Below are 22,042 nucleotides of genomic sequence, written 5' to 3'. Positions count from 1 at the left end.
ATTATTTGAAGGATCGTGAACTTCCAGATTTGTCTGGGGGACATCAGTAATCATGTGCTTTTGTTGGCTTGTTCTTGTTCACTATGTGAAATTCTGTATTGTAATTTTGAGTTCTGTCCTTATTCATTCTTGAAGCTTTTCCGATTTGGTTGCCTCAGTCCTCACAATAGCAGCTACATGTTTCTATTGAGACTACATGTTTCTATTGAGAGATACAGAATTTATATAGATACACTATTTAGAGAATGCTTTTAGTTTGTTGGTGTATTTTTCATGTGAGTGGCCTCAGAAGGGAGTTTTTTCATGCAATTGTGAATGAGTGTATAATTTCTGAAATATGTCAGTTAATCACAAAGATACTTTTTTTCCTTTTCTGGCTAGATAATTTTTTTAAGTCATGATTTAAGTTGTTCCTTTAAATTTTGCCCAAGTGAACACACGTGCATTTTTCACAAAGTTCAGAAAAAAGTGGAACCCTACATGGGTTTGGAGGCAATTGGTTTTTTTTTTAATTAATATTTTTGATAAGCATTTGAACGAGGAAGTTGTAGCTGAGTGTTCTAAGCAACAACTTAATGGTATTAGTATGGATGAATAGAGAGATGCTATAGAGAATGAAGTTGTGAAGGTGCCAGCCAAGGGCAAGTACATTCAACCCTCGCTTCTGTTTATAGGAAAACTTAGTACAAGTTCATGAGGTAGGTAGTACTTAGTAGGAAGCATGGAAAAGAACAGAGATGTGGGAGTGCCTCCACGTTGAAACATCTCGGTCTGCAGCTGAGAGAGCAAGAGCACCTGCAGGAAGAATCTTGTTTTCTTTCTACGCTGGGAATTTTCTGACTTCATGCAGTTTTGACTTCTGTACTGTGCCAGACTATGGCTTGCTACTAAAAGAACTGTAGAATGTTTCCTTTTTGTGCTACATATTTCAGATTATAGTGTAACACTGAAATTGTTTTAGGAGTTCTTGTAGCTGAGGTTTTTCTAAGACCAAGGACTTAGGAAAGAACATGGCCTTGATGATGGTAAAGCTTTGTCTGGGAAAGCAATTAAGCTTGAATCAAGCTCATTCAATCCATAGCTGGAATTTGGTTTCAATATTACTTTCCCCTGCCCCAGACTAAGATGTAGAGTGTCATCCTTAGCTCAGTTTTATTACTTTGAATACTAGTAGATTTGAATTCTGTCTTGACGAGGGGCTCTGTCTGATCTTCTTCAATATTTTAAAACCATGAAACAAAATACGGATTAAAAAAGAAAAATAGGGAGCTCCTTGAAAAGCTTCTAAGTTAGTGGCATTTCATGACTGAGCATAAAAATTAATTCTTTCAAGGACAGGAGATGTAAAACTCTGACCAAAAAAAATTGAATCTTTGAATGTGGAATCTGCAGCTGGACTTCACAGAATGCAGATATAATTCCAGAATAGTACAATTTGCAGTAGATATATGAAAACAACTTATTGTTTGTTCAAACTGTTAGTGTTTCATTTACAGAACTTTTTAATTTCAATGCTTATTAATTTTATTTCCTTTGGAGGTGTTTTGAAATCCGTGATTTGTTCATAGCAATATTTTTCTTGAGGAGCAACTGTTTTAAAGGTGGAACAGTGGAGCTGATCAGACCATGAAGAGAAATATGAGCAATAGGTAGTCTTATTTCTGAACCACTCAGTGCTGCTTTCGACTGGGTGATTGAGTTAGTGCATGGCCTCAAGAAAATGTAGTAATATTACACTTGAATTTCAAAGAATTAATGATAAAATTGGCTGTGTTAGTGGTGTGTAATGGATACACACTTTGCAGTTATGAAAATAAACACTGAACCACTGTTTGTTTTACTTGAATAACACTGCAGTATTCGGTTTGTTTGCCAGACCGTGGGCATCAATAGTTAAACCACACTCAGACTCTTCCTGAGCTTGTAAAGCTGCTGATGCAAGCATGCCTGTGTGGACATAAAAGCTTGCACAGTGGACTGGATTGTGGAACTGATTTATCTGGAAAATAATTTTTTTTCTCTTCCCTCTGAATCCTGGTGTAACCTCAGCACACAAATGATTCTGTATTTACTGACTGTGAAAGAACAAGTAAAGATAGCAACTGATAGCTAGGCTGAAGGAAGAGCTGGGCAGGTTTATTACTACATTTTAAACACTTGAAACTGTTTTAAACCATTTGTCTGTGGCTGAACAAACTGCCTCCCATGATATCTCACTTAAATATTTCCCAGTGCAGTCTTATTGTTCTCGGGTGGAGTAATTTTATAGATAGTATTCTAATTGTTTACAGCCTTTAAAAAAAAGGAGTTAGATCTTGAAAATTACTTGCCAGTTCTTGTACATCCTTGGAGAGTGTCCGAGTACAATACACAAGAAACATAAAGAAATCATGAATGATTTGTCAGAAGGAATTTTTTTCTGAGTATTTCATCGTCCCTGCTGTTCTCCAGGAAGGAAACAATGATGGAAAACAGTTGCTGTCTGTTCTGTGTGCAGTTTTTAGCAAAGTTACTTGGAAAAAAAGAAAAGTTAACACTGAAATTCATAAATGTGCTGCTGCCTGTGACTGTGTAAAGAAATTTTGCTACAGTATCCTACTATTAATCAGGGTACCAATAAAACAGTTTGCCATCATTTCTTCTATGCTGTGGAAGATGAACCCTTACAAGCCTTGAATTATAAATAAACAAATCACAGGAGGATTATCAGTCAGAATACTACTGTCTTAAGCTATTTTTCAGTAGCAGTTTTGTGCAATCAGTGAGCATTCTCATCTGTGATGAGAGTGAAACTTTCTTTATGTAGAAGAATTATGTGTTTTTAATAAAATCTCTGTGTTCAAACAGGACTTACTTGGGAAACTTAGGCTGGCAAGAGTTTTCAGAAGTTGTTTGATTGCTGAATTATATTTTACCTGAATCAAAAGGTCGTGAGCATTGGACTTTATTTCGTTGCTTTAATAATCCAGTTTTATATATGGCCTTGCAAAGTCCCCAAAATGCTGAATCTACTAAGATCAAACCCCTGAACTGCTGTGTGTCATGTACTAAGGACATACAACTGCAACAAAATCTTTTTCTAAAACTTTGACAGCCCCTATCTGAAATAGCTGAAGTATTTTCAGTGAAGCTTTTCACTAGAAGAAAATAAATTTATTTTAAGATTATTTTTTTCCTGGAATTTGACTGCTTTTGAGGAATAATAACCAGTGAGGATAATTTTCTTTGCTTTAGGAAGTATAAAGTAGAATATAAATATCTCTAATTTGAGATTTTTCTCCTCCTTGGAGGTTTAAACTAGTTTCATCCTGCAGAATCATCCTCCTCTAGCTTTAAATTCTGTATTTCAGCAGAACAGTGTTGGTAACAATCTGTCCAGGAGTGTTGTTATGCTATGTAAATAACATACTTTGTATTTAGGCCTTTTGTCTTTCTAGGTCAGTAGCTTTCTTTAATGTTTTTTCCAGCTTATTTCAGCTAAAATCAGTGCACTTTGCTTATTCTTGGTACTTTCCAAGTCAGCATGGATGTCAGCCAGAATGCCTAAATTTTACTGGACTCCTCCCTGAGGAGAGGGAGATGGAGAACTCCTCCTGCAGGTGGCTGGTATGGGTTTCTTTGCATCCTGGCACGGACAGTCTGCTTGAGCAGGAGACGCTCTTAATTTCATTATCTCGTGCGCATACTTCCCCTTATGTCAGAGCAGGATGTAAAGTCCTTGCTGCCCCAGTTTCTTAGGAATGCAGGCTATAATCCTGTAAATCTGCTAATACAGGTGTGGTTGAAAAAAGGGGAAGGACTGCAGCCAGTACAGAGTAAAGTCGGGGAAATAGAACGCTGTTAAAAAACAAGCTGCAGGAAGGTGGTGCATCTCTCACTAGAAATTGTATGTTATGTTGGGTGCAGGAAATCAATATTGCAGCTGGAGCAACTCAAAAAGGATGACTTGCATCTCTTCTGAAAATTTGAGAAGATACTGTGGTGATAAGCTTTTTAGCTATGACCTGTAGGTCTCATGTGAGAAATTAAACAACTTTGTGATGATGTGTAGGGAAAAATGACGAATTGCACTGCTAATTTGCCCAGTTGTGCAGATTCTTTCTGTAACATAGCTTTTAGCTGTAGGTATTTATACTTGATCATTATTAGTGCAAGAGATGTTAATGGTTGAGAGGCATAAGGGGAAAACATAAGTGCACATTGAAGGGGAGAGGAGTTGAATGTGAAAAACAGAAAATACTGTGTCACTGAGAATGGATTTTATATTTATCACAACCTGACAAAACTCCTTGACTTCTCATGGTATCAGCTGGTGGGAATATTTTATGGCCTGATTGTGTTTGTCCTGGATAAGCTGATGGGAAACTTGTACTCTAAACCGGTGTTCAGTGTAGCTTTGTCTTGAGCTAAAATAAGGCATCCTAAATTGATCAGTACTTATATATGACAGACTTACATGCAATCGTTTACTGACCAGAGGAAAAAAAATTGATAGCGTAATTTCTCTAACCATAGATTATTTCATGTGATGATAGTTACCAACAATGTATTTTTAAGTACTAACTTTGTCCGAGTGTTTCCTTGGTTACTTATGGCTTTCAAAAACTTCAGTGTCTTCAAATACTGTTTAACATGTAATTTTGCAACTTGGATTTTTGTACAGAGAAAAGAATACATTTTTTTGCTTGGAGTTTAAAAACTTTTTTTTACAATACATTTAAAGATCCATGTACTTCTGAAGAATATTGGATAACCTTTGTTTGAGAATAGATAATAGTATTTGGCAGGAAGTTATTATTTGGCTTTGAGCGTGTGACACAGATATTGTAGCATTTAGCATTGTTTACAGCAGTGCTGCAAGCACTGCTCTATTGACTTGAAGTATGGAAAATACCGTAACCCTACAGAAAACTCTCTGATACAAAGCCTGGGTAAGCACGTTAATGTGGCAAAGAAATTCCCTTGTTTTAATTGCATATCTTGCTTGAGAAAGCTATGTAGTCACTCTAATAAGAACATTTCTGCTGACAGGTGTTGCTGCCGTTGAAAATCTGCAAGACAATGTGTAGAAACAGAGGTTATAGCAAGTACATTTCAATTAAAAAATACATTTAATAGAAAATTGTATGTGTGTTGGGAAAATACGTAATTTTGATTTTGATAACACTTGTGAAAAGACTGCATGTGTGCTCAGCATTGTATTTGAAAATTGCAAAATATATAAAAGTTCCATTAAGATAGTGAAAATGTTTGCTGTTAATTTTGACTGTAAACAAGAAAAACAGAAGGATCATTTTAAGCCACTTCTTCACCCTCTAAAGGAGACCTCAACAACCTCAACCTGCCCATAAAGTTCTTCCAGATGTCACCTCCATTATTAAAGGAAAAGTCAGGGACTCGATGAACTACACAACTCTATGTGCAGAGGAAGCAAAGTTAATATTACCTCTGCATCCTCTAGTGAATTCTGTAACTTTAATGAGTACATGGTGAATTTTGTTCTTGCTTAATTTCTGTGTCTGTTTACTGAGTATTATTGGTCAAACCATTTCCTTTCTGTTCTTATTTTTAACAGCTTGGTCTGTCAGAGTTTTTCTAGAAAGAATCACATAATATGAGTTTTTTCAGTTTCTAAGCAAAGAACGACCCTTAGTTAAGAGATAACTTAATGAAGTATGTTGTCCTTACCTGATAGGAGTTTCAACCAAACTGTGTCAAATCTCTCAAAGCATTAATCTGACTTTTTTTAAAGCAGATTGTCTCTAGTCCAGATATCTAAAACACATCAGAAGTTTTTGGAGTACTCAGGGTTGATTGAAACAGACTGCTTGGAATCTGGGTCTCATAATTGAGTACCAAAGTTGCAAAATGCCAGCAATATGAAGGAGGCAGAGTACTGGTCTGCTGCACAACAGACTTTGAGGTTTCCTGTCTGTGGGAGGGATGTTGAGGGGGAGTTATTTCAGATAGACTACATTCTGCTTAACTGGGAAGAGTAACTTGTAAAAGCATAAAGTTGTGGGCATGTATCAAAAATTAGCTTCTGCTTAGTCTGGATCTTACTGCATCATGCTTTCCTTTTTGCTGTTAGTTGACAGAGCAGTTTGTTCATTATAACGGAGTTTTAGCATTACAGATATTTAATTTTTAGAAGCAACCAACCTGTCCATATATACTGTTTGAAGGCATCTCTCTTTGAAGTATTGTACTGTTTTTTGTAGTTACTGTGAAATCGAATGTGATTGCTTGTGTTGTGTAGTTGTCTGTGCAAGTACATACAAAGGGTTCCTGCTCTCTGCTGTTGTTTTCAGGTGGCATTGATTCTTCACAGCCCGTGCACTCAGTGAGCCAGAATGTTCCATTTACCAAGCCTGGGGTTGGAACATCTGCTTCCTCTGCTGTGGTCTCGTCAGTAAGGTCACCTGCTCCAAGCCTCTCTTCACAGCCATCATCTTCACCATCTGTTACACAGTCACCAGAGCTGGCCCTTCAGGAAGGTACTAAATGGGAATGGGAAGTTAAAGTACAGACTTCTGCTCTGTTCCACATGCACACGTGAATGCTGGAAGTTTTATTGCTGCTTTTCTGTATTTGTCTGACTGGAGCACATTTCTTGCTTCTCATCAGGCTCCCCTAGTGTTCTTGTTCTACGTCACATTGGTTCTAGCTTCTCTTAGCACTTAACATTTGATTTTCTTTGTCCATATGTTGTCTTTGGCTTGTTTGTCTTGTTGGCAGTCTCACATGTCTCCTGCTCAGAAACCCATTCTTTTAGTTCCCTTATTCTTCTAAAAAGCTGCTCGTTACTTTAACTTCTTAGAAGGTGGTCTTAAAAGTAGCTTTTGTAATTAGTCTGTATTGAAAAATGAAGTGTAAATTAGCAATTTGCACTGGGAAACAGTGAGTTTGAGTATTAAGTTCAAACTGATTGAATTGTTTTATTCCATAGCTGTAACTGCCCATGAAAAGATGCTGCAAGAGTTCTTGTGGGAAAACAGTTTTTGTACAAGCTCCTTCCTATTCTGATGTTGGTATCATCTTGACAAAGAATCAGTTGGGTGTTGACCCTTCTTCAGTCATTTTAATTTTAGACTGATGTTTTGACTTACCTCTTGATTGTTATGTTTCTGTATCTAGTATTCCAAATCTAATTTACTGCACATTTTTTGTCCATGTTTTCTCTTGATAATTTCAGAATTTGAAATTCTTATAGGTAAAGAACTGTGTGTGAGAGGTGGAAGCAGGCATTAGTTTTATCCAGAAAAATGTGATATGTCTAATGTTCAAAATAATTCTCAAAAGTACGATGTGTGATTGTCACAGCATATTTTTTTATTCTTAAATTTCAAAATCCTCTGACATAAATATCTAAATTACCCCTTTTATTCCATTTCCTTCTTTTTCTGGTGGAATGGAGAATATAAGTTTTCTGTGAATCATCGCTGTATATCTTACAGGCAAAAAAAATAATTTTTCATTGCTATAAAGTTCTATGTACAGTGTACCATTCTAAGAAAAATAAATCAAATTCTGGAACTGTGGTTCTTGCACAGTTTTATGATTGATTTTGGTGATAGGTAGAATTTGTGTTGTAGGTGTGCTTGCTAGAAAAAATATATTGCTTCATCTTCCAAAGAAATAGCAAACCATGTTTCTAATGAGAAAAAGGATTTTAGCTGTTTAACTGTGATTGCCTTGGCCTGCAATGTGTATGTTCTTGCAGTGATTCCTGTAAAATGTGTGAACACCTGGTACAGTAACTACAGTTCACTGCGGTCACTGCTGAATTCTTCACTAAGTTCAAATGCTTCCATTTAAGTGAAGGTTAATGCAATACATAGCTGAATGAGCACACTTTAAAACCAACAGTATGTCAGCATTATAAAGATAAGTTGTCAGGAGTTTGTATTGATCTAGTTTTGTTTACATCAGTATAATCAATAATAAATTCATTTACATGCCATTGCACACGTATCTTTCTATGTTTACGTATGGTTTTATGAGCATTGGAAGACTTCAGACTCTTCCTTAGTTTCATTTGAGGAGTCTGAAATACATACTGTGCTCCTGTAATATTTTTTAAACAGTAGTTAAACGTGGTAAATTTATTTGTGGAAATGAACGTACTGAAAAAATAGAACACACATACTGAATATTTTTCTGGGTTAGAATTCCAAGTGTCTTTCTCATGAAGAGATTAGATGGACTGATTTTTTTTTTTTTAATTACTATAGAATACTATTGTCTGCACGAAAGCGTTCTCCAAAACCAATTGGAGTTAATTTTTAAAGTGGATTTCATTATTTTAGGCTCCTATTGGCGCATTCCTATACAGAATTTAAAAATTCTAGTTGTTTACTTGGCTGTGTCCTAACAGGTCATAAACCTTAAAATGTATTAAAGCCTGTTTAATCTTACATAACTATGCATACAAATTTGATGCAAATAAACTAATTTACTTGAAAACAGCATCGCAGACATAAACCTTGAGATTTTGTGTCCTCTCTGGATGTTATTTGTAGACTTCCTCAGGTTTTATGTTGATGAGTGGAGCTGATGAGTAAATGAAACTAATCTAAAACAAAGAGTTTAAGAACAGAGAAGAGGAGGGCTCATTTTGTATGAACTGCTGTTTCTAATATTAAGATCTTAATGCTGTAGTAAATTGGTTGAAAATATGAGGGCTATGAGTAGAGACAGTTAAAGAACTTCAAAATATAGTTTGTATTTGCATGTAGTTATTTCATTTGTTATTTTTGGTGGGGCCTCCATTAAGAAACTTAAACCATATAAAATGTGCACTTTATGTTTTAAAGTCTTCTGTGACATGGGTGATTGAACTTTAAATATGTAAATAGTTGGGTTATTTCATGGGCAAATAAGTCATTATACCAGTTTATCTTCTGAGTCCTCTCACCTATATTTCTATGTGTCTGTAAATTGTAGTGGGATAAAGCCTTAGAGTGCAAAATTGTTATATTACAGGTACAGCGGTCACAGGGTTTAGAAATTTCCAGTCCAAGAAATTTGTGATGATTTAAATTATGTGGTTGCATTTTGAGTCAGATTTATGGAATAACCTGACTCAAAATAAATAATGGTTTCAAAATTAGCTTTTGCAGTTTTAAAAGTGGGCGATTTTAACGTTATTGGCAAATATGTAAAAGATACTAAGCAGAACTGAGTTGTCACAACAGAAAATATGATTAGGCACATGATGGCACTTGGAACTGCTGTCTGCAGCCACCCGTTTTGCCCTTCAATTTGTTTTGTCCCCTGTGTTGATCTATTAGTAGCATTGCTGGGCAGTGAACTAGAATGGGTCATCCTCTCCACCTGAGAATGACTTTTTAAACTCAGGGTTGGTTTTTTTTTCTGGACAGTTGTACTAGCACAACATAGGAGTATCCTAAAGGCAGAAAATTGTGGTACTGTTGGCAATAAAAATAAATCTATGCAAACTCGTAAGGCTGATAAACCATCCCTGCCTCCAGAGGAATCACAGTGACATAGTTCATGATTCCTAAACTTCTGTGTCACTAGCATGTATTTTTAATCTCTTTTTTTTCTGTATTCTTTCTGAACACATGCTGCATCCTTTATGTTAGTGTACAGTAACTGGAAAAAGGGGAGTTTTAGAAATAGAAGGTTGTTTTGGTTTTTTCAAAGAAATAGTCTGAAGACTTCAAAGTAACATGAGTAGAATGACTAATTCAGTCCTTTTCTCTCATCTGCGCATGCTTGGAATTTTTGCATTGTCATGCACTTTCCAGGTAGATATCCTTTCTTTCTCCTTCCTATCTATGTGAGTGATATTTATTAGAGATCTGTCTTTGCACCCTCACGTTGTGTGCATCTTCTTTTAATTTGGCTCTCTCTGTTACACTGCATTTCTTCTTGTCATCCTGACTTTTTTTCCCTTTTACTTGCATGTTAATTACTTCAACTTGTTTTTTTTCTCCTCCACAATAATGCAGTTGTTTTGTCTTATTCCTTGGTAGCTCTCCCAGGCCTGAGAAAAGACACAGTCTCCTTAGCTGTAGTCTGTTTTTGCACAGGGAATGATTTTCTTGTATTCTTCTTATCAAGTGCATCCAGTAAACTTCATAATAGATGAGACTAGAAATCAGTCAAATTATCCCTGTGTTTTAGCAGTATGGAAAAACTGAAATACTGTATGTCCTCAGTTCCACTTGAGATGATTTTGCCTTCACCATTGTGACTACTTGAATTATGGAAGAACTTTATTGGAATTGTATGAGTATTAATGCAGTAGATAAAGGAGTATGTCATTCTTTTCTTGCACTAACGTCTCTATGAAAGTTCAGCTTCTCAAGAATATTGTTATATAGTTCTGCTTTCTTTTCTTTTTTCTTCAGGTGTTTGAATAGATACTCTTCACCTTGATTCTGTCTTTTTTTCTGTTTTGTTTTTTTCTTAAGTGAAATTGAAGTGCTCCTCTTGGGTTCATTTGCTAACCCTTTTAAAAAAAGCCATGAACCTAACAGCATTTATAGCCCACAGTTTAAACAAAATAAAGGTTGATATAGTTGATTTCAGTGGTGGATCGGGATATTGTTATTTACCAGGATGGTTTCAGATTATGCATAACATGACACTTCTCTAGTGCTTTATAGTATTAAAATCAAGAATTCTACTCAGTGGTACCACAGTGCTTTACAGGGGAAAAAAACCTCAAACTCCTAAGAATCTGAAAAATTTTGAAGAGTTTTGAAGAATTAGGATATTTTTTTGCCATAGCAATCCATTAGATTGCTAAGAGACAAACAGTGATCACTTGCATTTTTTTAGGATATCACTGTCTGACTACAAGCATATTTAAAATCCTTACTAACGCTGCCTTTTTACAAGAGAAATTTAAGATTTCTTTGAGATGCTGAAATTGCATCAATAACATGTAGGAAATTATAAGCCATTGCTGCATGCTTTACTCTGTTTTAAAATGGTATATTTGTGTGTTGGTTTTGTGTATTGTTCACATATGTTTAGAGTAGATATTATAAAAGCAAACAAATTAAAAACCACCAAAAAAATCTAATAGGTTGTGCTTTGAAGGTGACAGCAGTTAACTGTTGTTGCATTGTCTCCAGATATTAGAAGTGAATAGTGTATTTAGGTGCTTAAATATGGGTCTGTAAGTCTGAATTTAGGCACTAATTTAAAAATAAGACAACCCAAATTTTCAGGTTTACTTAGCTTAATTTTCACTGATTGTGTTGTGCTCTCTCTATGTGTGTTTGTACTCTTGCATGTGGCAACAGCAGTATATTTCATTCATTTCTGACAGTGTTCAGAATTCCAGCATGAAGTATTTTGGTCTTAAAAGGGGCAGGTGTGCCAAGCAAAAGTTAATACTAAACATTTTCATGACATAATTTGAGTTTATCTGGAAATAACTCATTCATTTCTTTGTATTAATTTGTGAAAGTATCCCAGTGGACAAACTGATATTAAATAGATACATAGGAAGTCTGTGTTTAACTTCCTGATACACATACACACGTATAAAGTTTTCTGCCAACTTCCATGTGCTACTAATACTTTGCTGTACTAGCCCACTAAAAATTGCTTCTAGGGTTGTAGATTTAACTTTTTGCATGTTGGGATTTTCTGTAGAACAACTGATTTCTCTCACTTTTAATGCAATGATTTGTGACTTTCGTTTCTCGTCTTTCCTGTCTGTCTGACTCTTATGTTTGTGCTTTCCACTTCACAGGCATGCAGTATGGTGGATATGTTAATAATCAAGCTAGCTCTGCACCAGCTCCCTTGTCATCAAGTTCAGATGATGAGGAAGAGGATGAGGAGGATGAGGAAGCAGGTTGGCTTTAGCTTTACACCAGTATCTTGTTCTCTTCTTACTCAAGGTTTTCTCCATATTTCCATCCCGTGAAACTTTTTCTTCCTTTAAGACAAAACATCACTCTGACTCATCATGTATCAAGTTAACTAGAAATTTCCCAACTGTTACTAGTGTAGTAAATGAAAAGGAGTTCAGTGGCCAACAAATGGGTCTTTTTTTTGGTCATATTAATATCTGATATTTTATTGATCTAACAAAGTAATATTCACAACTTGCAAGACTCACATTTTTAATATTTTGATTTGGAATGGGTTTTAAACTCTTAACTAGCTGTAGAACTTAGACTGATAATTGCTTATGTTAAGCAACGAGATACCATACATTAAACAAGTGTTTACCTTTTTTCTCATTTTATGCATAGGGAACTCTGACAATTAAGGTAGTAAAGTCAATACTGAAAGGTAGTAAGCATGCTTTATATGACAGTAAATTAATCTGTGCTGGATTTTTTTTCTCCTTCTAAGGTATATCTCCATGGTCAGGCATATAGGTTAAATTTTAATCTGCTTGCTTTGTAGGAAAACTTAAAAAAAAATCAAACTTTTTAAGAAGTTTGTGCTGATAGATTGAAATATATTACGTACTTGATTGCAAGGATTCTGCCTGTGTTTTGTCAGAATGGCTTGGTTTTGTGAGTTTGATATTTCTTCTCACCTTAGTTTCTTGAATTATGGTAACATTTTTTCTTTGAGCTTATAGAAGTCTTTACTGTCTATATGAGTGTAAAAAGCTTTTTGAGAGAAGCATTAGACTACTACCCTTGTTGATAGATTGAAGTAATAGCACATACCTTGTGTTGATATACTGCTCCTGTTTGTGTGTGCTGGCTTTTAGTATTGATTTGGAATAGCAAACTTTTGTAGCTTTTCCTATAAGCTTATAATTCATGTTGTAACTAGTCAGAAAACAAAATAAGTGCCATATTATTCAGAATTTTATTAAAATAATTAAATCATCAACTAGAATACTGTGAAAATAGCTTAGTGTACTCATACTAATTCTATGAAGAATGGAGCAAAACAGTTATGACATTCAATCGTAATTAAGAACAGTGTGCTGGGTTCCCATGCCGAGGTTTCTGTCAAAGGATGCGTCGATTGTGTTTTTTTTTTCTATTGATTGTAACCTTTCTCTTATTATGTTGTTCCCTAAACAAAGTTTCATACTCCCTACCATCTTTCTCTCTCAAGTTCTGTACTTCACTAAAACTTGTAGCCTTGGCAGTATCGTTGTATTTAAATTTATCTTTTGGAAAAGAGTGAAGGGGCACCCAGGTTCAATACATAGGCTACCTGATTAATAAGCATCCTGTCACCAGCAATTAATGTTAAGTCCTAAACAGATTCAGTAGACAGGTTTCTAGCTCAGACTGTCACAGCGGTTTTATGAAAAATAGATGGGTTGCTTATGATTGTGCAGCTTCTCAAGTTTTTTGTTGACTTAACAAAGGTATATTTTGGGTTTTCTGTAGTAGGACATAGCAAAGCTTTAAAAGCCCTACTTTAAAAGTTCCTGCTCAGGGAACAAAGTAAGGAATCCTGTTTCCTTCAGTTTCTAGAATAGAAAGATAAAATCCTCCAGGATTTAAAAAAGAGGGAAAATCTGAAAACTAAGATTGTATCAATGTCACAGTGTTAAATTTTATTTTAAATAATATATTATTTTTAGTGTTATGGGGTTTTTTAATAGTATTGGGGTATTATTTTAATAGTATTTCTGTTTCTTAGCTAAGTGCTTTAAAGGCACTTAGCTAAGTGCTTGAAATGCTCAAAAATAATCTATACCGTCATGATGGTGCCATGGTATTGCTGTGTCCAAAATGTCAGTGATGTTATGTTTCATAGGTAGGAGTCTCTTGGAAATCTCAGTTGAAGGGCAATCGAATCTCAAATGTCCCACCACTGAAGTTCTCCCTTGAAATATTTTCAGCTTTGCAATGGAATGCATGGTCATGGTTGATCCTTCTGAGTAGAACAGTATCAGTGAATCTTTCGAGTCTGTTCTGCCACAAAAATTATACATGTGATTCTCTTTTTTTTTTTTTAATTTTAATTCTTAAATAGACTCTTTCTTTCTGTCAGACTTCATGACTTCATGTGCTTTAAGGAGCAGATACATTTTATCTCCTCGGCCCTTTTTCTTTGGAAATGTGTCTGAAATGGCATTGGAAGAGATGTTTTCAAATATTCTTTTGTTTGCAATGTTTTACAATAAAATATTGAAGATCTATGCATAGGTCGAACTAAAAAGTAAGCAGTAAGAATTTCTTTAGTACTAACAGCTATGTATGTGCTCATTGTGCTTTTTTTATATTGTCTAGTTAAATTTTGGTACTTACTTTTACATAGTTACTTTTACTTTTGGGTGAACGAAAAGTAATTGTTTATTCTGACTGAAGCTGAGACTTCTTGTCAATGATAATGGAAAATAGAAACTTTAGATTGAAAGGAAACCAAGCTGTGAATTACAACAGGACATAAAGGAGGGAAGAATTAAATACTTGACAGTTTGGCTTGAAGGTGGGGATGGTGCATAATCACTCTGAAGATGATGGGAATCTTCAGCTGTTTGCAGTTGTGAAGAAAGTCATGAATGGATATTTTTAAAATGTGCATGGCTTCAGTTGAGGTACTCTAGAAAGAGCTTTTGGTTTAATAGAAAAAAAATTTATTTCAAGAAAGAATTTTTTTCATTGTTTTTGTCCTTTTCCTGTCAATCTCTCTTGCTATTTGTTGAGTATGTCCTTGTTTGTTTTTTAATATCTTGTTAATTATATCTTCCTCCCTCTCCTTTTTGCAGTGGTAATAGTCTTCATGTATTAGGACTGAAGTGGTGGGGTTTTTTTCTAGGATCTTTCTTGACAGTTTCTTATCAAAATTTTAAGAAAAAAATTCTCAGTCTCTTATTTATCAAAAGTTTGGCATTTCTGAAGTACCTAAAGTTAAACTGCTTTCCTCCCCCAGCACTTGATAGTTCTTCTACTACAAGCAGTGCCTCTCCTGTTCTGAACAATTATGATGCCCTGGAAGGAGGTGGCTATCCAGGTAAACTCTTTATTTTGAATTGTTTATTTAAATACTTAAACGTGGTTTTTTATTGTTTCTGGTGTTGTTTATTGTTAGTTAACAAGCAGATGAAAGGAAATGCCTATGAAAGGAATGAGGGAAATCATCAGAGAAAACATACATGCCTTTTTTAGTCACTTCACAGTTTGAACGTTGAAGCTGACATAACCATTTAAGAAAAATTACCTGAATCGTGTCATACTTTCCATTATAGTATTGAGGGTAGTACTGAAAACATGCTAAATGTGAAAGCAGCATCTTTCTCTAGATCATACTGTATGCCTGATTGTGTTGACAGTAGGAGCTTCTAATAGTGACTCACACACCACAGAAGTCAACACACCACCAACAATATCAGCTTGCAGAGATGCTTGGACTAGGTTTTCTTCTTCTCTTTTTCTTCATTTAAAGAAAATGGCTGCTATTTTGCTAATTTTTAACTCTAAAGATATCAGAACTGTCAGGTTGTTTCTAAAGGAACTTGCTAACTGACTGCCTTGGTCTTGAAATCTGTAGAGCTGCCATATTAAGAACAAGTGGAAAAGATGCTATTCAAAGTATGTTAGCCAGTATTTTAAATGATAATTGGATTAATTTGGAAGGCCTACCCCTCTGGCTCTTTTTTTTCTATATCCCGGTGCTGCAGGGATATACAGGACAAACTTTCATCAGAGTTATAAACTGCAAAAGAGACCAATTATGCATAATTTCTCCTCTACCACTTATAATACTGTGAAAACATAAGGCTCATCTGACCAAACTATTCTCTAAATGTAGATACAACTTTTAATGAAGTCACTGTAGAACTATAGAATGATTTTAGCCTTATGTTTGACAGTATTCAGAAGTGGTAGAGCAGAGACTAAGCATGAATGGTCTCTTGTGGTTTATATCAAATATATATGTTGTAATAAAATGTGGTTCTAAGAGGTTTTTTCTTTTTTTATTCAATTGAAGTACTTTTCAGGTTGCCTCTTTTTGTAAAGTAACATTTTGTTAGTAGTGACTATAAGTCTGTGGTCATTTTCCCATATATGTCATCTTTGTCACTGCAATTGCAGTAATCTTCCTTGCTAATTGCTTTTTTCAGTGCAGAAAAATAACTAGATGGGTAATGAAAACACTTACAAATGGAAATGTTGTTTGTAAAGCATTTAGGAATTTACGTTTAAATTAAGAAGGAAATAGTAAGTATATTCAGTACCTTCTGTGTGATTTCTTTTGTCCATTCAGATACACGTTCTGTGACCAGCAGTCCAGTTCCTGCTCCATCAGTCCCGCAAACATCAAAAGCTTCAAAACCCTTTGGTTATGGATATCCAGCACTGCAGCCTGGCTACCAAAATGCAACACCAACTACTCCTGTGCAGCCCAGTAATCCAGGACACCATCCTGGTTTTCAACACTATCCACAGGTTTGTATTTTTAATTGAAAAGTTACGTCATCAAATAACTTCCTTGGAAAACCTTTTTCTACATGATGTATTTCTCCTTTTATTTTCATATTTTCTATTTTATTTTTAAAATTTCTGAGACAACAAATGTTAAGTATAATATTGATGTCGTAGTTCTGGATCTAAACTCATTGGAAGGCTTTTGAATGAAAATTTTAAGTGTGCCTCGAAGTAGTTAAGCTGAACAAGTTTGTTTCAGCAGTTCTTAGCAGCATCCACAGCTTTAAGGTTTGGTGTTTCAGAGAGCTGAACATCACTGATAGGAAACCATAAGGAAGTACTTGATCTGCATGTATTCGAGCACTACTATAGGCTATGATCTCAAGCATTAAATGACCTCATGAGCAAGGCATGGCAAAGGGTCCACATAAAAGAGCCCTGTAGAGTTTGTGCTGGCTGCGTGTGTGATGGGGCAGGCTGACTGCGTCTGCTCTGTTCTCCTGGCAAAGAGAGCACCAAACACCCAAGAAATCATGTACAATCACCTGACTCCTGTCATACATGTGAATCACCTGAGTGCAGTGAAATCTGAAGAAGAGACAGACACTGAGGAAAAATAGAAATGCTGAAGCAGTGCAAAGAAATGTATGTGTGAAGAGGTCAACAAAAAGAAATGTACTGATTTACAAATCTTACTTTCTGAAATAAGGGCCAGCTGGCAAATAGAGTGAAACTGCTGTTGTAGGTGATCACAATTCCTTAGTGATCTGAGTGTAGTACCATAACTTACTATATAATATCCAGGAACATTACAGAGGTAATGTAAAATGTGACCTGGAAGAAATTATTCATTGTTGGGTTTTTTTAAATTGAAAGGATTGGCTTCATCTTCACTATAATGTGAGATGCAGGTAGGCTCTTTTCAGGATCACACAGTAGAAGAACAGCAGTTGCAGCAAGTGAATTCTAGTTGGACACATAAAGAGAAAATTCTTCAGGAATGGAGTGGGGAAGCAGTAGAACAGATTGTGTCGTGAAATTGTTAATCCTTAGATATTATCAAAACTCGACAAGTCTAAACTAACTTTCAAGTTTTTTTTTAAACAACATAAGCTGACTTTTAAGATAACCTTGTTTGAGTTAGAGATTAGACTACCAGACTGCAAAGGTGCCTTCCAACCTAACCTTTTCTCCTCTTCTATGGTTTTAGTTTAAAAATAAATATATAAAAGCAGTGTCTGTAACTTGAAAAAGTTACATTGCAACAAAAGTTACATTGCGGAGTGCAGGGACGGAAATTGTGTCAGCCTTTCTAGTAATTTGTTTTCTTATGCCTGGAGAGATGGAAGGATTATGTGTGACTGACTTCCTGTGTTGATTTGTGTCATGAATTTGAATTTTGTCTGATGATACATATTTAGAAGGTATGTCACATTTGTCTTAGCATCTTTAAATTTCTACCATACAACCCTCTTCTTGTTTGTTTGGGTTTGTTACTAAGTGCTGCTGTATCTTTTTTCAATATGTGTCTGGAAGAAAGGGGACTACAAGAAGGTTTAAGGTTGTTATTTAAACATGAATGTGTGTTTACCTGTTTGTCATGCTCTTACCTTTTTCAGCAATATCCAGGTGTGAACCAGCTGTCCTCTTCCTTAGGAAGCTTAAGTCTACAGCATTCTCAGCAGCCAGAAAGCTTGAGACCAGTAAACCTTACACATGATAGAAATATTTTGCCAGTGTCTTCAGTTCCAGCACCTGTGCCTAACTTGAATTCTGATCTTAGGAAATTAAACTGCAGTCCAGAGTGAGTGTACTGTGTCTAGAACAGTATCTTACATTTTTCAGTAACTAATAATTAAAGTGTCAAAAAATGTATAAAGTGACTCCTGAATTTAAATCGTCGTGATGAGTTAATAAAAACTCTTTCACTTGAAAATGAGTTTATCCTCTGCATCCTTACACAAATGTTGAAACTGTCCTGCCATCAGAATACATTATATGCAGCGGGAGTATAGCTTATTTCTTAATATTTTGAGAAGTCTGCTTAATCTTCACCTTGTTTTATCCATTTAAAAAAAAATGTTTTAATAAATACCTTAACGTTATGCAGTAGAATATTTTTGTAATATTGCACGAGATTTTTTCTGGAAAAGTATTATGATCATGCCTGAATACACTGAATAATGTATCCTTTCACCTCTGATTAACATGCTATTTAACAATAGAATTAATTAACAACTATCCCAAGTCAAGTCCAACCGGGTACAACGGCAAGTGCTATTCCCCAAAGATTTTATTTGTAATTCCAAAATAAGTATTCTCTGTTGCCCCAAAGTGACTCAGCGTCCTTACTGCTCTAGTGACAACACACAGTCCCACCAGAAAACAGAAATCGGAAAGCTGAGAGCCTAGAAATCATTCTTAAGTATGGATCACTTTGGAGAGCACTATTTCTGCATTGGGTTTTTTTAGTGTCCCTTAAATTATCTTGAAGTCTATCCTCCATGTTACACAAAAGAAAAGATTTTGACTCTACTCAGTATTTGGGATCCTTTTCTACCATTTTCTTATGTGAATATTGCTTTCTGAGAATTAGTAAATACTATATTCCTTCTGTAGTTCCTTCATTGGAAAAATTTTTATAATGAACAGAAAAATACGTATTTTTACATTGAGTGTTGTACCTAAAGCAGTTCTGATTCTTAGGTGCAAGTTGGTATACTTGCACTGCTGAACTGCTAAACTGGGGAGTGGGGGACTGGGTTTTTTTGTTTCTTTAGGAGGCCTTTTTTTAAATCTCTTTGCATTTTGTTTGTTAAATCAACTTTGTAAAACACAGGATTTCTTAAATTTCTAAGTTCCTTAAAATCTGGTGTTAACACAATGTTTTTAACATCTCTTAAAATTTCATTTTCAGTATAATGTTTTTATTTCCTTTCAGCTCATTTCGATGTACATTGACAAATATTCCACAAACACAGGCTTTGTTAAACAAAGCTAAACTTCCTTTGGGTTTGTTGCTGCATCCCTTCAGGGACCTAACGGTAAAGTTTTGTACTTCTTTTTTTTAGAGTGTGTATTTAATATGTGCCTTTGTCTTATTTTCATTCAAACGAAAAATGACAATGAACTGTAAGTCCTAATTTAACAGAAGTACCAAAAACTTGTTTGGGACTTAGGAGGAGGGGAAAAAAGCCTTGAAATTGCTACTTCATTGAAATTCATAAGGGAGAAGCTTTGGAGAAGTTTTTCCTTGTTGTTGGAAATCTTCGCTTGCCTGTGGTTCTCCGAAGCAGTGAATTACTGCTCTGTGTGTTGGGCTCACAACTGTCAGGTAGCTCTTGAAAAGGTGTTTACAGAGCCCTCTTGTGCTCATGTTGAGTGTATTACTGGCCTGATAAATGCTTTCAACAGAAAGTAAGCACAGTACAAGATTGAAGATGTATTTATAACTGTTAAGCATCTCCTCACCATCTGATTTATTAGTATTTATGTAAAAAGGTGAATGACTGTCTGGTCTAACTTCTTTTTATAAAATATGTGTTATTTGTGTAAAGTTTTCTATCTGTCATATTTAGTCACTCAAAGTGGTCCTGTCTTTCATAATTCTTCTTGCACAGTAGCTCTAATTTAAAATACTTTCATTTAAAATCTTACTACATCTTTGATTGTGATATTAGATTGAGACAATAATTAAATGTTATTTCTTTTGATTTTAATGGAGAAGTTATTTTTAGTAAGGCATCATAATTACTCTGTATGAAAATAAACTAAAAAGCTAAAAGGAAAGATGATAGAATACGTAGTCTTATGAAGGTTTTATGAATTTACTGCACATTTCCACGAAATGTATCATATACCTTTGTGACAGCTTTCCATTGTTTCTTTGTAGCAATTACCAGTAATAACATCAAGCACAATAGTAAGATGCAGATCCTGCAGGACGTATATCAACCCTTTTGTTTCTTTCATTGATCAAAGGAGGTGGAAGTGCAATCTGTGCTATAGAGTTAATGATGGTAAGTTTCTGTAGCAGGAGATGCTTGCATTCATAGTATCTCTTTCAAGCATTTGCATCATATCAGTCCATAGGAGACTTTAGATTAAAATGTAGATTAAAGTGTCAGTGTTCTTATGATCCAGAGATTTTAAAAAAACATCTTAAGTCAGATGTGTTGTGCATTCTTTTGGAGGAAAAGATTGTTTTGCAGTCTTGTGGGAGATGAAGAAAATGTATTCAGATAATGCTGATTACTTGTATAATGAATTCAGCTTATTCCATGGACTGCTGTTGCAATATGCAAATGGAAACATGATGACAGCTACTACTGTCTGCAGTCCAGGCCAGAGGTTATGAGAAGCAATACAGATTGCTGCTTGGTGTGAAATACTCTATTTGCATTGGTGTTTTATAGTTGTGATGTAGTGCTATTTAAAATAAACTTTCTTTTCTTTCCAATTACTTCACTTGGATGTTGCTTGAGATCTTTGAAGTGTTCCTTCATTTTATGTATCCGTCATGTGAATTTTTTCCTGTTGTGATAATTGAAATGTGTCCACGTTACTTTGCTTGTAGCTTCAATAATGTTTTTTATTTGCTGACAAAAATATAATCTGTATTACATTTTTTTTTTATAGTTCCTGAAGAATTTATGTATAATCCTCTGACACGGTCTTATGGAGAGCCTCATAAACGGCCAGAGGTGCAAAATTCTACAGTGGAATTCATTGCTTCCTCAGACTACATGGTAAAAAACGTTTTTCATGGTAACTTGAGCAAGAGCAATTGCATTTTAATATGAAAGCATTTGAAATTAATGTTGCATATTGCTCCAGTGGTGTGTATTAATTTTCCTGTGAAGGTCCTCTTAACACTAAAGATTATTTAAAATTCATATTTTGAGTTTTTGCTAATGCAGACATTCAGAGGCTTGTCGGTTAAAGTCAGTTCAGTGTGTATTGTCATCCATTTTAGTTTAATGTGTCACAGTCAGATTTGAACCCAATGCAATGTAATTTCTGGCTTTCCCCATTGTTTTGAGGAGGTTTTGAAAGACCAATAATGGAATAACAAGCAAATTAATTTAGCTTCAAATTTTCAGTTAGTCATTGTGACAGAAATTATTCTTATCAGTAGTCAGCTTACAATTGCTGTGATAGTAGTTTTGTCTCCAAAAAAGTTAAACAACACCTGGGAAAAGGCCCTGTTCATAATTGACATTATTAACAACAGCAAAAATAAATTGTTCTCTTGTCTTTTAATTGAAACACTGTAGCAGAGACATTTGGAAGTGAATAAACAGAGCTCATTACAGAGCTGGGAAAAGGTTGTAGGTAGAATGTTTTAACCCTGTTTAATGCATCACACTGAAAGAACAGTGGAGTATAGAAGGGTGAATTCCATATCTTTCATGAATGTCATGTCTGAGTTGACTGTTGGAAGGAGGGACTAATATATCAAATTTTTTTTCTGAAGTATAACACTGTATATTTATTACAAATGGCAGTTATTAACCAGTGGGAATTGTGGTTAAGTCTATCCACATGTTTCTTAGTAAATTGCTTTTATTGCATACTGTATACTTTGCATTTTTCTAAGTATTCCCTTTTCCCACTTCCCTTTCTAATGATTAATCAATTTTACCATTTCTTTGAATATGATTTTTAAACATTCTTTTATTTATTTTTTTTTTTACTTT

The 22,042-nt window shown here is 35.0% G+C and overlaps 1 protein-coding gene across 1 annotated transcript in view; it reads left to right on the top strand.

The window, feature by feature from the left end:
• The window catches only part of SEC24B (SEC24 homolog B, COPII coat complex component), a 44,024-nt gene that overhangs the window by 5,526 nt on the left and 16,456 nt on the right, over positions 1-22,042 (top strand). The window contains exons 3-10 of the mRNA XM_018072330.1: positions 6,312-6,497; positions 11,738-11,842; positions 14,848-14,928; positions 16,183-16,364; positions 17,963-18,147; positions 19,285-19,387; positions 20,236-20,362; positions 20,982-21,091. Coding sequence (XP_017927819.1) covers positions 6,312-6,497; positions 11,738-11,842; positions 14,848-14,928; positions 16,183-16,364; positions 17,963-18,147; positions 19,285-19,387; positions 20,236-20,362; positions 20,982-21,091 — 1,079 coding nt within the window. The remainder of the gene's footprint in view (positions 1-6,311; positions 6,498-11,737; positions 11,843-14,847; positions 14,929-16,182; positions 16,365-17,962; positions 18,148-19,284; positions 19,388-20,235; positions 20,363-20,981; positions 21,092-22,042) is intronic.

This window comes from Manacus vitellinus, unplaced genomic scaffold, assembly GCF_001715985.3.
Source record: "Manacus vitellinus isolate BGI_N305 unplaced genomic scaffold, ASM171598v3 scaffold_0_pilon, whole genome shotgun sequence".
NCBI lineage: Eukaryota > Metazoa > Chordata > Aves > Passeriformes > Pipridae > Manacus > Manacus vitellinus.
Note: the sequence above shows the minus strand (reverse complement) of the source record. Positions and strands in the feature narration are given on the sequence as shown.